At 39.6% G+C, this 16,744-nt stretch overlaps 1 protein-coding gene across 3 annotated transcripts in view; it reads left to right on the plus strand.

The window, feature by feature from the left end:
- The window catches only part of AGPS (alkylglycerone phosphate synthase), a 182,300-nt gene that overhangs the window by 36,658 nt on the left and 128,898 nt on the right, over positions 1–16,744 (plus strand). Inside the window, exon 1 of one of the 3 annotated variants that reach the window (XM_027589237.2) lies at positions 1,220–1,494. The exons of 1 other annotated variant lie outside the window; for it this stretch is intronic. In XM_027589237.2, the coding sequence (XP_027445038.1) occupies positions 1,247–1,494 (248 nt within the window). In that variant the 5' untranslated portion in view covers positions 1,220–1,246. Of the gene's footprint in view, positions 1–1,219; positions 1,495–16,744 lie in introns of those variants that run through there. One more of the 3 variants, XM_027589239.1, reaches the window with a different exon arrangement.

The following is a 16,744-nucleotide window of genomic DNA, read 5'->3' on the forward strand; positions in this document are numbered from 1 at the left end:
GAGGGAATGGAGAAAAGGAGCAGCTAAACAGGAGTTGGGCTCAGTGATTCTAGAGCTAGACTAGATATTTAATGCTGAACTATCTCTTAAGATCTGGAGATCTGGCATTTAAATCAAGTCTTTCTTATTGTTGCCTGAATTTTCTCAAAACTATTAAGTAGTTCTTTTATATTAGTCAAATAGCTCCTGGAATGTCTTAACTCTTTCATAGAGCCTGTGTTAGAAAGAAGGTGGTTATTTGGAAAGAAGGTGACTTCATTGGGCTTGGAATGCCTATGGCAACCCTTTCTCTTACCATTCCCAAAACTTATCTTTGAATTGCACATTTTGGAAAAGGGAACTTTACTTCTGATGGTTAGGTCTGCAAGGTGCTTTATAAAAGCCTATCTAATCCACTGGCTAACGGTTGTGGAGCACTGCTCTATGAGATCCCCTACTTTCACCAAGTGCTATTATCCAGAAAGTCAATTTGTAGAAAAGCCAGAAGTCCCAAGAACAGCTGTTGGGTAATTCTATCTGTAGCTATAAAAACTCTGCCTCCATTAAAGTAAGGAAGGACATAGCGTTCAGTAATGAATGGAAAGAAAATCTCGGTTGCAACTCAGCTTTACTTCCTCAGGTAAGTTAGTGTCTCCGAGCCTCAGTTTTTTTAATCTGTAAAATGGAGATTACTTGAGATCTAGCATTAAGCACAGTGCCAGTCACGAAGTAGGCGATTTGAAAATGACAGCTATTTGCTCTAATGGTTACAGGCAACGAGTCAGTTTTGAGCTACTTCAGTGACGCGGAGGGGCCACGGGGAGTAGTAGTAGGAGCTCATTCAGAAGAAGAATGGCGCTGCTCAAGTTGTCAGGTCCAGAGCACCCTGGTCCTAGGCGTCTGCCCTGGAAAGCTACTCCGGAGGCCCAGGAGACACCCGAGGTCACCACCCAGGGTACTAGGCCATCTCGGGACGCTTGTGGTTTGGAATCTGGTCCAGCTCAGCCCAGCCGTGTCTGGGCCAATCAGGGGACAGCTCAAACTCACCTGCTCTGCAGGTGCTCGCCGTCCGAGGCGTGACCGCGGAGGGCCGGCGGGCGCGGTGGGCGGGAGCTGAGATGGTGAAGCTCCCGGCGCATGGCACCCGCCGCCCAGTCGCCGCGGTGGCTGCCGGGATGCGCCGCAGCGAATGGTCGCGCCGGGCGCCGCTCTGAGTGACCTTTCACCTGCGCCCAGCGGTCTTGGGCGGCAGCACAAGGCGGAAGCCATGGCGGAGGCGGCGGCTGCAGCGGGTGGGACGGGCGTGGGCGCGGGCGGGGGCTCCGGCTGTGCAGCGGACCGGGACCGGGACCGCGCCGGGCGGAGGCTCCGGGTTCTCTCGGGCCATCTCCTGGGCCGGCCCCAGGAGGCTGTGAGTACCAATGAGTGCAAAGCGCGGAGAGCCGCGTCGGCGGCCACGGCGGCGCCCACTGCCGCTCCCGCCGCGCAGGAGTCAGGCACCATCCCCAAGAAGCGGTGAGTAGCGGTTCTGTGGAGCTGGCTGGCGGCAAGACCAGGCCAGGCCTGTGCTGCGGGAGGGCTTGGCAAGGTGGGAAGGGAGGTGACACCGGTGGGAGGAAGGCATCCTGTCCCTGAAAGTGAAGACGCGTCTTTCGAGAGAGGACGAGACCCTGGACTCTGGCAGGAAGGGGGCGGGATGGAATGGTGGATTTTGGTCACTATTTGAGAGTAACAAATCTGAAGAACTCTTACTGGGGAAGTCTTCAGGGGGACCCGTTTTCTTGGATTCTTAATGCCAGGAATTCATTATCCTGAATTAATACTTACGGATAAGGTCTTCGAATGGATAGAGAGGTTTCTAACATGATCCTGCAAGAAGATTTAAGTTTGCACTAGAGGATGGCTCTCTTCTAATTCGCGCAAGCCTGGGTGTGGGGAGATATGATGGTTCTTGGAGGAAGGTGCTGACTGGTTTCTGTGGGGCAGGTTTCCATTTGCTTAGGGGCATGGTCTTTGACTTTGAGGGAGGAAAGTGAGGGATGGGTAAGAAGCAAAAAACTTAAGACACTAGTTAATGATTTAGGTTGTGGTGGTAACTGAACTCTGGTGTAACTAGAAGCTGAAAGACCCTTGCCTGTGCATGAGGATTTTTTTAAGAGATCTTGACTTAACTACTTTTTGGAGAAATCTTAAATGCTGATGGAAGCTACCGGAGAAGATATTTTCTGAGATGTGTCTTTGTCACGTGGATGAACTTTGAGAGTGAGAAAAAGTGTTGCTAATGTTTAATGGTACTGCCAGTGTGCCAGAGATTGTGTTAAGTCTACTATTTCTTTTACTCCTCTCCAAACTCTGAGGTAGGTACAGTTATCTACAGATGAAAGATAAAACAGATTTACGAAGCCTGGTTCAGATGTGGCAAGTTAGAATTCCAAAGTACGTCATACTAACTTTAGGGCCAAGTTCTTAACTTGTACTACTTATGATGAATTCTTTCAGTAATTCCACATTCATGAGCCCTTCCTCTGCTAGTTATATACTCTACCAGGAATACAGAGATTTAAAAATGCAGTATTTACTTAAGAACTAGTAGCCTAGTAAGGTAAAGTCATAATACAGTGTGATAAGAAATTTATCTGATAACCATAGCAAATGGTCACTTACCTCAGTTTTAGGTCTGTATTTCCGGGGGTGGGGGGAAGGCTTCCGAGAGTAAGGATTGAGTAAATCTTGAAGTTTGGGTTGGAAGTAACCTGCCAAAGGAGAAAAGTGTTCTTGGCAGAAAAACTGTGTTCACAGGTAAAGCAGTGAAAGTCAGATTAGGAAACTGTTGGGAGTTCAATGTGGTGGGAGGGGGTGAGAATAACACAGGATGAGGGCTGGAGGCAAGTCTTGTTTGCAGGATTTTATGTGGGGCAAAACGTGATTACATTTACCTTTTAGAAAGGTCACTTGGGGAACCAATTGAAGAAGATTAAGCAGAAGGTTAAGGGCTGGGAACCAAGACCTTAGTTTGAATTTCCACTACACAATTCTAGTTGTATGACCTTGGGCGAGTCACTTAACCTTTTTCAGAGCTTCAGTCCCTTGTCTGTGAAAATGAGGACAGTAATTCCTGCTTTGCAGTGTTGCTGTGAAAATTCAACAATACAGAGTTCAGTGATCAAGTGCTTAGTGCATTGCCGGTTATATAACCCCTCAAATGAAATGATAGGTGCAATTTTCATTGAGTCCAAGGACAGGGAAGCCAATTAGGAGACTATTACTCTGATGACAAATACTGCCATTCTGAACTGAGGCATAATATTGGGAGTAGGCAAACCTATTTGAAAAAATATTAAGACATAAATTTTTTATAACTTGTTTACTGAATGATGGGGGAGGGAGGAATCAAGGATCACATCTTGGCCTCAGGCTACACTTGATGTTATATTAGCCATCATTGGGTTTAAGACGTTTTTTTCCCAAATGGCTTCCTGTACATTTATGTCTATTCATTTGTATGTATCTCTGTGATTGTACATTTTTATGCGTGTTCATATTCTTAGAACTAAGTAGGTAGGTCAGGTGTTCGTTTTTTTGATAAGGTGTTCCTTGTAGTTGGATTTAGGGGCCTTGGTCTGCAGCAGTCAGAGAAAAATAGTAATGTTTATAAGGCACACTGGGGTGACGAATGAGGCTTCCCATGGCTAAAGGTGACTAGTTTGTGTGGTTACTCCATAGACAGAAGGCACAACTGTAACGTATTGTTGGTGTAGATTACGGGTAGAAAGCTCTGGTCTTTGGTTCAGAGTTAGGTGTGGCTAGTGGTAAAATCTAGTCCTGTACAACTGTTTTGGAGTTTGAATCAAAATATGAGGGAACATAAAAACTTTTGTTAGATGGAAGAGTGATCTCCCTCGGAGAGTGATTCTACTTACTATATTGTTAATGGGGAACCAGGGTCTCCCTTCAACTTCCTCCTGCTTAGCTGGGCCTCAGTTTGCCAGCAGCAGAGTTGAATCTTAAGGGAAGACAAATGATGGAGCAAGGACCCAGTGTGTAAATCTAATAAAGTGTGAGTGTGACTGTATGTCTTATTTTGGAATCATTTGGTGATGTGTGTTATTTGTACAACTCCTTTTCTCTGATTACCTTGGATGATGTCATTGGTTGTAATTCTTCTATCTCAGGGCTGGTTATCATCATGGAATTGAAGGAGTGACTTCTTGAAACTTCATGTTTTCATTTCCCTTACAGGATAGTCACATGTATGTTAATTTATCTAATGTTTATAGAGTAGTTGCTTTATGACAAGTATTGTCCTAAGCACTGAAGGCAGAGAGATGAATAATTATCCTTGGCCTCAAAGAATTCACAATAGTAAGGGAGATACACATTTCAGTACAGTTTGAGTGGAGCTGCTATAACAAAGGTACAGATGTAGCACAAAGGAAAAAAAGAGTGATTATCCTTGGGTTCAGGGGAAGCTTTCTGGAGACATTTTAAAATATGGATGATGGTGTGGCAGATTGGATGGTGACGACAGTTCCAGGCAAAGGTAATAGCATATGGCAAAGCAAGGGGGCATGAAAGTACATATTGTATTTAGGTAATTAAGCAATTCAGTATTGGTAGAGGTGGGAGTGAAGTAAAAAGAGGAGGGCCCTGGCAGGTCATCAGTCCATTAATTCATTCATTTACTCATTCATGTGTGACTATTTCAGTGCTTACTATGCAACATATAGTGGTGGACAAAAACTCTGCCCTTAGGGACTTACATTTTAGTTGGGATGGGGATAGCAAACAAGTAATATAGTATGTCAGATGGTGATAAATGTAATAAAGAAAAATGAAGTAGCCAAGAAGGTTAGGTGATGGCAAACCCTTGAGGCAATTAAGCTGGGAAGAGACTTGATCAGATTGGGTTTTGATTTGCATCCAGCTACAGTATTAAGAATGGGCTGGAGAAGGATGAGGTTGCACATAGGGAGACCAGTTAGGGAGCTGTTGTAGCAGAACAGGTGAGAAATAATGAAGGATTATATCAAGATGATGGCAGTGAGAATAGAGAAGAAAAGATGGATTTGAGTTTTGCAAAGTAGTGCGTTAGGTAGTACATAAAATTATGTGACTATATGCCATGGGAGTTTGGAGACAATGATAATAGAAAAGGGATGGTAAAAGTCCTGAGGAATGTGGATATTTAAAAGGGCTGGCTGATCACAACCTGTTGCACTTATCACGTTGGTCCCCTATGAGTTGGTTCTAGTTACTTCTATCCAGGAACATATATTCTCATTATTTGAAGTTATTGAGCAGTTTCAAGAGTGATGATTTACTTTTGGACTCTCTGTTTTTCTTTAAGTTGCATGAAGTTTCTCTTTTTCATCTTGCCACTGGATGCAGTTATAGATTCCTAAAAATCACAGTAAATGCCAGTTAAGTATGTGACATTTTTATGCCTTGGTTTTGGATTTTTTCAGTTTAAAAAAAAGCTATTGTGGGGCGCCTGGGTGGCTCAGTCGGTTAAGCGTCTGCCTTCAGCTCAGGTCATGATCCCAGGGTCCTGGGATCGAGCCCTGCATTGGGCTCCCTGCTGGGCGGGAAGTCTGCTTCTTCCTCTCCCACTCCCCCTGCTTGTGTTCCTGCTCTCGCTTTGTCTCTCTCTGTCAAATAAATAAATAAAATATTTTTAAAAAGCTATTGTAATGTTAGAAAAAGAGAAGAAAAAAATCCCTTGTGACATCCATCCCTCCGCACTGTTAACGGCTTTCCCAGTTGTGGTTTGGGTTAGTCAGAACTGTTCTGTGGCAGTTTTTACAGAGGTTATAAACTCTACTGCTTAGATCAAAGGAAGATCTGATTAAGACTGCTACTAATTGCTTAATTTACTTATACTGCCACTTATACACACCATTCTTTAAAAAAATCATGTATTACTTAACATCTCCCAGAAGCCTTGGTAGATGTTTTCCAGAACGAAAAAGCTGAGTTAACCTCATGTAAATGTTTCCTAGGAGGGCATCTTTGTCATGCCAAGTTTCAACCATTTGTGATTAAAGAGATCATGATCAAATACAGTGTCGTATAGTTAAGGCATTAGTTTATATTGTACTTACTGAATAATCTACAAAATATATGATCCTATCAAACTGAAATTCATAATTTTAGAAAATGTAATGCATGGTTTTAAAAAATACACCAACCTATTTCCTTATGTGAGTGAATTTTGCTGTTTCGTTTGTGCGAGAAAACAACGTTGAGAATAAAACAGAAGCATACATCTCTTAAATTGCAAGTATCATTTTGGGATGGACCACATTTTCTGCAAGTAAACTTCTTTATGTCAGGAATTTACTTACTATAAAGCCACCTACTCCCAGTCACTTAATAAAAAATATCTAGGAATAAATTAAGTGATCTCTTTTTAGGCTGCAGAGGAATGGAGTGCTGTTGTAGTCAGATGATATACTTTATGGAACACTTTTTAAAAGCAAATGCTAAGCAAGTATTACTCCTTTCAGTTTTATTTTCTTATTTATTAAGAAGAGAGTTTCTGTTGTTCAGCAGATTAGTATGTTAATTTCAACTCCAAACCAAATCAAAGTATCCTGAGTAGAGTTTACTCTTTTGACATGAAGTAGTAATCGCCCTCCCCCCATTAGTATTCTCTTAATTTTTAGGCTTTAGGAGTAATATTTAATTTTATCACTGTCCCACATCTGAGTTCAGAATCAATTGAGAATACATAGAGTATAGACAGGTGGAGATAAAAATGTCAGCTTTATTACAAATAAAGCTGGTTGGAGAATATGGCTTAGATTTGGACTGCCTGAATTGGATAGACAGTCACAGGTAATGCTGGACCACAGAAGGCCTCCCCTGCAAGGGCAGAGCCAGCTCCGGTAAGCCTTATACATGGCCCTGAGAGAGACAGGAGTATAACCACTTTGTAGCTGATAGATTCTAAGGAGAAAAAAGGCTGACTCCAGAAGCCTGGTGCCTCTTCTCAGAAATTACTAACCAGGTAAATCACTCCTCCCATGAGAAGGGATAACTGTGTGACCATTGGGGAGATACGACCAGGACAGTTACTCTTCTGAATTCCCTCCAGATTGGAAACTAGATGCCAGAGAATAGAGGTATTGCTGATATATTTTTGGGTAAATTAAGGGAAAGGGTTGAAAACTTTATGGTAGGTAGTCTTCTACTTGCATCATTTGCATGTGTCATCCTCATTGCCTACTGAATACATCCGCAGTTTCCTTGGTTAGGGCAGTTAAGGTCTTCCAGGGAAGCAAATGGGCCTTTCTAGGCCTCTTATTTTCTTGATACCTACTATGTACTCTAGCTATACACCAGTATTATTGCTATTCCTGGGACATGTCCTTCCTTTCCCCTTTTCTTTCTTTGATATGTTAATGTTTCCAAAGAATAGTACACATAGTACTGATGGTCCAGGGATAATTTGGGGTGGTACGTGGCTTACAATCTTACTTGGGTAGTTATAAATGTTTGTATATATACTTTTTTTTTTGCTAAACTTTATTGAATTATTACATAATTTATTATAAAAGTAAATGCACAAATCATAAGTTTACAGCTTAATTACTTTTCACAAAGTGAACACATCCATCTTACCGGTATTTAGATTAAGAAACAGCATTACCAGTCCCCACAAGCCTTCTTCATGTTCCTTTTCAACTCCCACTATAGTTTGGATTTGCTTGTTTTGAACTTTATATACATGGAATCATGCAGTGCATATTCTTTTTTTTTAATATATATGTATTAGAGAGAGAGAGCAAGAGAAGGGACACAAGCAGGGGGAGTGGGCGAGGGAGAAGCAGGCTTCCTGCGGAGCAGGGAGCCCGATGCGGGGCTCGATCCCAGGACCCTGGGATCATGACCTGAGCCGAAGGCAGCCGCTTAACGACTGAGCCACCCAGGCGCCCCCATGCAGTATATATTCTTTAGTGTGTGGCTTCTTTCCCTCATCATAATGTTTGTAATCTTCATCCATGTTGTTCTCTCTTGTATTTTGTTTCTTACTGCTGAATAGTATTCCATTGGATGGATATATACTGCAATTTATACATTATTTGTTGTTTTTTTTTAAGATTTTATTTATTTGTTTGCTAGAGAGAGAGAGCAAGAGCAGGAGGAGGAGCAGAGGGAGAGGGAGAAGCAGACTCCCCGCTGAGCAGGAAGCCCAACTTGGGGCTCTATCCCAGGACTCTGGGATCATGACCTGAGCCAAAGGCAGATCCTTAACCATCTGAGCCACCTAGGCACCCCATTCAGTTTATCCATTTTGTTAAGGATGAGCATTTAGGTGGTTGCTAATTTAAGTTTGAATAGTTATTTATTGATTTTAATATGAAGTACATATCTAGTGTTTTTATAGATATTGCTGCATAGAAATAGGCTAAAATAATTAAAATAGTATTTAGTTTATAATATGTTCAATTTTCTTAAGTATATCATTTGTTTGAGGTAATAAAATGCCCCTAGATACTAAATCATTCATGTAAACATTAAACTTTTTAAACACTGACCTTAAAGTCTTTGCATTGTTCAAATGTTATTTATAAACTTGTAAGATCAGCTTAAAATCACAAGTCTAAATCTATAACTCAGTTACACATTTTAAATTTGTTATAAGCCATTCTTAGAAGCGAGAGCCTCTTCAATTTTGTAAGTATATAAAAGATCAATTTCTGCATAGCTTTCTTGAAACAAAAACATTAACATCTGACTTTGATTCCCTTCTTAAGCATTTGTATATTTAATTCTAGATCTTTTAATAGTTGAAATAGGCTTACTCATTAAGGGAGGCTATTACCATTCTAAGTAGCTGCAGTTACTTTTGACAAGGGAGTTTTGCTGCTTGGGTGAGATTTGGAGCTATAGGTATCTAATCACTCACTAAGAAAACTATTGTATTGCATATAATATTTGTCCTGCAGGCATATCTGAAGTTACTAACCAGAGATTTGAGCTGGGATGCTGGCCAAATTCTTGTTGGCAACTTCACTGGGCCTCTCCAAATTCTATTTATAGTTGCCTTATCAGTGACCTCATATTATCAACTGGGGCGTGTTCATGTATTCTAGGACCTTGCAATGAAATAATATGAATTATTTCATTTGTTATATTCACAGTTTGCTGTTCCCACTCAGATTGTTTATGTGGTTGGATTTTGCATTTCTTCATTCTGAACTTTCCAGGAATCCAGCATCAGGGATATTAAAATAACACTCACTTCGATTCTATTCTGCTATCAAAGTTTATAATCAGCACTCTGCACTAGAGCTTTCTGTGATGCTGGAAATGTTCTGTAATCTGCTGTCCTATATGGTAGCCACTAACCACATGTGGCCATTAAGCACTTGAAATATGGCCATTGTGACCAAGGAGCTGAATTTTAAATTTTTTTAAATTTTATTTAATTTAAAGTTAAATAGGCATATGTGGTTAGTTTTACCTAATGTTGGACAGCACAGTTGTAAATTGAAATCTAATTCATTATCTGTCCTTTCTTGTTTCCAAATGAAGTTACCTTTCTGGGTTTTCTTTTCATTTTTTTTCTTTTATGATTGATTGAGTCTCTCTTTTTTTTTTAAGATTTTTATTTATTTAACAGAGAGAGAGAGAGAGCATAAGTAGGCAGAACGGCAGACAGGGAGAAGGAGAAGCAGGCTCTCCACTGGGCAGGGAGCCCGATGCGGGGCTTGATCCCAGGATCCTGGGATCATGACCTGAGCCGAAGGCCCCTGCTTAACTGACTGAGCCACCCAGGTGCCCCCCTCTCTCTCTCTTTTTTTAAGATTTTATTTATTTATTTTGTCAGAGAGAGAGAAGGAGCAAGCGCACAAGCAGGGGGAGCCGCAGGCAGAGGGAGAAGCAGACTCCCCGCTGAGCAAGGAGCCTGACATGGGACTCCATCCCAGGACCCTGGGATCATGACCTGAGCGGAAGGCAGACACTTAACCAACTGAGCCACCCAGGCATCCCTGAACTCTCTTTTGAATTAATATATTCAAATAATTCTGTAGTTATGCTGCTACTCTTAAACACATTTATCTCCTATGACCTTCACAACCACCCATTTTACAGATTAGTAACTGAAGTTCATAGGTGTTTGCGAGAAAACAGTCATTTGCTATAGTAAGTGGTAGGGCTTAGATTTGAATCCAGATCTTTTATCTCAAGTCTAGAGCTTTTTCCTTGATACTGTGCTGATATTACCAGTCCTAGTCATTTTTTTTCGTCACAATCTTTCTTACATCCATTTTGTGCATTAAACAAGTTTTTATTGGTCATTTGTGTTCTAGGTGCTTGGGCTATATCAGTGAACAAATGGACAAAGATCTATTCTTTCATGGGACTTACATTCTAATAGGTGGAATAGATAATAACAGTAAATAAGTCAATTATTAAGTGTGTTAGAAGGTTAGATAAGTGCTATGGGAAAAAGAAAAAGAACAGAGTAAGGAGGTAGGGTTCACATTTTAAATAGGATATCACTGGAGAACATGACATTTAAGCAAATATTTGAAGGGGATGCGAGTGTTAAGCTACATGGATATCTAACTGAATGAGCATTCCAGGCACAGGGATAGTATGTGCACATACCCTAAGGGGAGGTACATGTGTGTTGTGATAGGACAGTAACAAGTGTTGCTGGAGTCAATTCATAATCCTCCCACCCCCACACTGTTTAAAGTGTGTATCTTCGAGACCTTAGCTTCTAATTTACCTGTCTGTTCTGTTTTAGTCAAGGTCTCTTATTCATGCTACATTTTTTAGCTTCCACAGCTTTCCTTGTGCCACTCTCTGGAAGATCTTTGCTTGCTTGACACCAGGCTTCAGGGTCTCTGGGTTGTGGGGATCTTTTTATTTTTGAGAATCGAGGGAGGTGATACTGGGCTGTTGTCTGTTATCTCTTCCCCATGATTTCTCATATTATAAATAGTAACTCTAAAATCATTGTTAAGTATCATGCTATATAATATCTAGGCCTGGAGACTTTAATTCATTTAAATCAGCTAGATACCTCATGGCATCTTCTCACCTGTTTGAACTTCCATCTACTCAAGTTTGTTGGCAGTCAATTCTTTGTTTTCTATGTGCTAAGCACTGGGGAGGATTAGCACCTAGTTTTGCCTTATGGGACTTGTAGGTCTACTAAGGAAGACTGATTTGTCTTTTTTTTTTTAAATTTTATTTTATGATGTTATGTTGATCACCATACATTACATCATTAGTTTTTGATCCATGATTCATTGTTTGCGTATGACACCCAGTGCTCCATTCAATACGTGCCCTCTTTAATACCCATCACCAGGCTAACCCACCCCCCCCACCCCCTCCCCTCTAGAACCCTCAGTTTGTTTCTCAGAGTCCATAGTTCTATTACAGCAGGGTGCTAAGTGCTAGAATAGAGGCAAGAAGGGGGAGGAATGATGACTGGTACAGCAATGGAAGGGCATCTTCATTTCAAGGAAACATCGATTAGAAGGGTGGAGGAGTGCTCTTCTATGTTAAGATGCTATGTGAAAATTCTTAAATCTGAGGATAAAAACTTTGTTGAGAGCATTTGGATGAGAATAGAATCAGAAAGAGTAAGAGAAAGTGGACAATATAATAAAGAACTAGTATGACAGTTGGCTCTAGTAATGTCGGGGGCCTTCAGCTACCTGGATAGCTTTTAGAAGTCTTATTCTGCGAGCAGAATATCTGGCAGTTAATTTACAATTTAAAAAATCAGAGGGTACCTAACTTATGCTGAAATGTTACACATTTTGTTTAAAGAAAAGAACAAAATAATAATCAAAATGAAGACTAACGTTGAAAATAAGAGATAAACATTATGGCATCTTGGCATCTTTTAGATATGGCATATGTGTGTAAAGTCATGCTGTAATAATGTCTTGAAACCACCATTTTTCGCTCACTATCTTGCGTATAACTTTCTATGTCAAGAAATACTAATGGGCAACCTCATCTTCAGTGACTCATCAAGTACTGCAGTATATGTAGGTACTATAAGTTCAGCCAGTACAGTATCACTTTTAATTGTTTCTAATCTTTCCCTATTATAAAGAATGCTGTGATAAACTTTTTACAATTAAATCCTTAAAAATTTCCGTAAGGCATATATTTAAAAAGGGCTTTAATGGGTTAAAGAACATTGGAATACATTATTCATTCATCTCGGTGGGCAGAGGCAGAAATAAAGCACAGTTGCTTGTTTGGATTTAATTTTGACCAAGAATAAAGAATTGGAAATTATTGGAATCCTAGGAGAAAGACTCCTATCATGTTTGAGCAGATTTATATCTTATAATTTAAGGAAGCAGCTTTCCAGAAATTCACATAAAAGGAAATGCAATGTTTTGGCCTGAGTTGCTAAGGGGAAACTAAAACATGACCACAGAGAGCCTAGGAAATATTGCTTAACTTTGCCTGGGCCTTGGAGGTGATGAGGAGAGAGAGCTGAGGCAACTGGCCAAGATGTTCCAGTTTATTTATTTTTTAAATTTTTAGTTTTTAAAAAAGATTTTATGAATTTGTTAGAGTGAGAGCACAAGCAGGGGGAGCAGCAGAGGGAGAGGGAGAAGCAGGCTCTCCATTGAGCAGGGAGCCCGATGTGGGGCTTGATCCCAGGATCCTGGGATCATGACCTGAGCCGAAGGCAGACGCTTAAGGACTGAGGCACCCAGGCGCCCCAGATGTGCCAGTTTAAACCACTTATTGTTATCAGTAAATATTGTACACTACATGCTTATTCAGATGGCTCATACTGTTTGGTCAAATCTTTCTGCATCTTGTGATGCACCTTAAGAATTGTAATGTCAGTAGTTTTCTTTTTTTACCCAACGTATTATTTTGAAAAAATTGAAACATATTGCAAAATTCAATTTTATAATGAACACTTTTATACCAACCACTTAGATTCTACCTATAACATCATACTATGTTTCCTTATCACATATCTGTCCATTAATTCATCCTTTTCTCCATTCAGTATTAGTCTATCTTATATTTGATGAATTTTAAAGAAAATTAGTAGCTTTGGGGCACCTGGGTGGCTCAGTTGGTTGAGCGTCTGCCTTCGGTTCAGGTCATGATTACAGGGTCTTGGGATCAAGCCCTGCATCAGGCTCCTTGCTCAGCGGGGAGCCTGCTTCTCCCTCTCCCCTGCTGTGCTCTCTCACTCGCTTTCTCTCTCAAATAAATAAATAAAATCTTTAAAAAAAATTAGTAGCTTCATTTTTGAAGTGAAATCTCCTGTATTAGCTTTCACTACTATTGAGGGAACTTTTAAGTTAATATCTATAACTCTTCAATCTCCATTTTCACATTTTCAATTATTGGGCATTTTTATCTGAGAATGTCTTGGTGTTTTGACATAGTGGTAATCCCTTTTTGAAATAAAATTTTAAAAATCTGTTTTTTGAAGTAGAAGGTTCTACTTTTGTTCTTTTATATTGATCTTGATTTCGATAGTATTTTGTCTGCTTTGTCTTTGTAAAATATTTGTAGCTTCACACCATAATTATTAGATCTCTAGTTTGATTTTGGCTTTATTTCCAAGTTCTTTCCTGCCATCTGCCATTATTTTCAGAAAGTACATTCTAGTTTGCTCTGCCTGTCTTCAGATTTCATACAAGTGGCAACCTTTTTTAAGAATGAATTCTTATTAGCATGTGTGTTAATTAAACTTTTATTTAGACGTATTAAATAATTTGAGCTAAGTGAAAAAAGAAAAGGGGAATTTATTGTAAGAGTACAGGGGCACCAAAGAACCCAAGGGCAGGAATGGAGCTTGGCCTCAGGGTGGGATCAGAACTAAAACCCAGAAAGCCATCAGGTTTCTTGCTAGCATCACTTCTTGCTAGTATCTGCTACTTGTTTCTCTAAGCAGATAGCTTTTTTGGCTCTTCTGTCCAAACGGTAAAATATGGTAACCCCTCTCCTCCCGGATGTTCAGCCAGTAGCAACAAGTAATTGAACCATCTTGTTCCCAATAGCTGGGTCACATGTCTACATTGTTCTAATCAGCTATTGCTTAGAAAAGAGTGGTGGTGATCTTAGTACAAAAATAGCTGCCCAGGCAGCTAAATGAACTGAACTTACTCTGGTTATCATACTTAGAAATATGTCACAGCCAGATCATCTGCTCATCTTTTTTGATGATTCCTTCCCCAGAATCTTGCTCCATGAGTTATCTTGTTGTTTTCCTCTTGGGGTTATCAATCTTTTTTTCCTAGTTGATGATGATTTTTTAAAAATTAAATCATAATTAACATACAGTTTCAGGTATACAGTATAATGATCCAAATCTATATATTACTCCGTGTGCATCAAGATAAGTATACTCTTAATCCCCGTTATCTATTTCATCCATCCCTCTGCCCACCTCCCCTCTGCATCCACCAGTTAGTCCTTTATATTTAAGAGTCTGTTTTTTTGGTCTCTTTTTTTCTTTGTTCATTTGTTTCTTAAATTCTACACATGAGCAAAATCATATATGGTGTTTATCTTTCTCTGACTGATTTATTTCACTTAGCCTTATACCTTCTAGGTCCATCTGTGTTGCTGCAAATGGCAAGATCTTATTCCTTTTTTATGGCCGAGTAACAGTCCATTGTAATAATATCGCACATCTTCTTTATGCATTCATTTATGGATGGACACTTGGGTTACTTTCATATCTTGACTATTGTAAATAATACTTCAGTAAACAAAGGTGCATATGTCTTTTAGAATTAGTGTTTTTGTTTTCTTTGGGTTAGTACCCAGTAGTGGAATTACTGGATCATATCGAAATTCTATTTCTAATCTTTTGAGGAACCACTATACTGTTTTTCAAAGTGTGTGCTGCACCAATTTGCATTCCCACCAACAGTGTATGAGTGTTCCTTTTCCTCTACATCCTCGTTAACACTTACTATTCCTTGGGTTCTGATTTTAGTCATTCTGACAGGTGTAAGGTGGTATCTCATTGTGGGTTTCATTTGCATTTCCCTGACGATTAGTGATTTGGAGCAACTTTTCATGTGTCTGTTGGCCATCTCTGTGTCTTCGTTGGAAAAATGTCTATTCAGGTCCACTGGCCAACTTTTAATTGGATTATTTGGGGGGGTGTTGAGTTGTGTAAGTTCTTTATATATTTTGGATATTAATCCCTTGTTGGATATATCATTTGCAAATGTCTTCTTCCATTCAGCAGGTTGCCTTTTTGTTTTCTTGATAGTTTCCTTTGCTGTGCAAAAGCTTTTTACTTTGGCGTAGTCCCAATATAGTTTAATTTTGCTTTTGTTTCCTTTGCCTCAAAGAGACATACCTAGAAAAATGATTCTACAGCCAATGTCAAAGAAATTACTGCCTGTGTTTTCTTCTAGGAGTTTTATGGTTTCAGGTTAGACATTTCGGTCTTTAATCTATTTTGCATTTATTTTTTGTGTGTGGTGTAATAAAGTGGTCCCCGTTCATTCTTTTGCAGGTAGCTGTTCGGTTTTCTCTGCACCATTGGTTGAAGAGACTGTCTTTTCTCCATTGTGTATTCTTGCCTCCTTCTTCATAGATTAATTAACAATATATGCATGGGTTTATTTCTGGGATCTTTATTATTGATCTATGTGTCTGTTTTCGTGCCAGTACCATAGTGTTTTGATACTACAGCTTTGTAGTATATCTTGCAATCTGGGATTGTTATACCCACAGTTTTGTTCTTCTTTCTCAGAATTGCTTTGGCTATTTGGAGTCTTTTGTGGTTCCATACAGATTTTAGTATTATTTATTCTAGTGCTTTGAAAAATGCTGGTATTTTAATAGGGATTGCATTGAATCTGTAGATTGCTTTGGGTAACATGGACATTTAAAAAATATTGGATCTTCCAGTCTGTGAGCATGGAATATCTTTTCATTTGTTTGCGTCATCTTCAGTTTTTTTCATCAGTGTTTTATGGTTTTAGGAGGGTTAAGTTTATTCCTAGGTATTTTATTCCTTTTGGTGTCATTGTAAATAGGCTTATTTGGTTATGTTTATTCCTAGGTATTTTATTCCTTTTGATGTAAATGGGATTATTTTCCTAATTGCTTTTTTTGCTACTTCATTATTAGTGTATAGAAATGCAACAGGGGTGCCTGGGTGGCTCAGTTGGTTAAGCTTCTGCCTGTGGCTCAGGTCATGATCCTGGGGTCCTGGGATCGAGCCCCGCATCGGGCTCCCTGCTCAGCGGGGAGCCTGCTTCTCCCTCCCTCTGCTTCTCCTCCTGCTTATGCTCTCTCTCAAATAAATAAAATCTTAAAAAAAAAAAAGAAATGCAACAGATTTCTGTGTATTAATTTTGTATTCTGCGACTTGACTGAATTCATTTATTAGTTCTAATAGTTTTTTGGTGGAATCTTGAGGGTTTTCTATATATAGTAAAATGTCATCTGCAAACACTGGAAGTTGTACTTCTTCCTTACCAATGTAGATGCTTTTTATTTCTTTTTGTTGTGTCATTGCTCTGGCTGGGACTTCCAGTACTTTGTTGAATAAAAGTGGTAAGAGTGAACCTCCTTATTTTGTTCCTGATCTTAAAGGAAAAGCTCTCAGGTTTTCACCATTGAGGATGATGTTAGTTGTGGGTTTTCATATATGGCCTTTATAATGTTGAGGTATATTCCCTCTAAATCTTCTTTATTGAGAGTGTTTATCATGACTGGATGTTGTATTTTGTCAGTTACTTTTTCCGCATCTATTGAGATGATCATATGATTTTTA

The sequence above is a fragment of the Zalophus californianus genome, chromosome 3 (genome assembly GCF_009762305.2).
Source record: "Zalophus californianus isolate mZalCal1 chromosome 3, mZalCal1.pri.v2, whole genome shotgun sequence".
NCBI lineage: Eukaryota > Metazoa > Chordata > Mammalia > Carnivora > Otariidae > Zalophus > Zalophus californianus.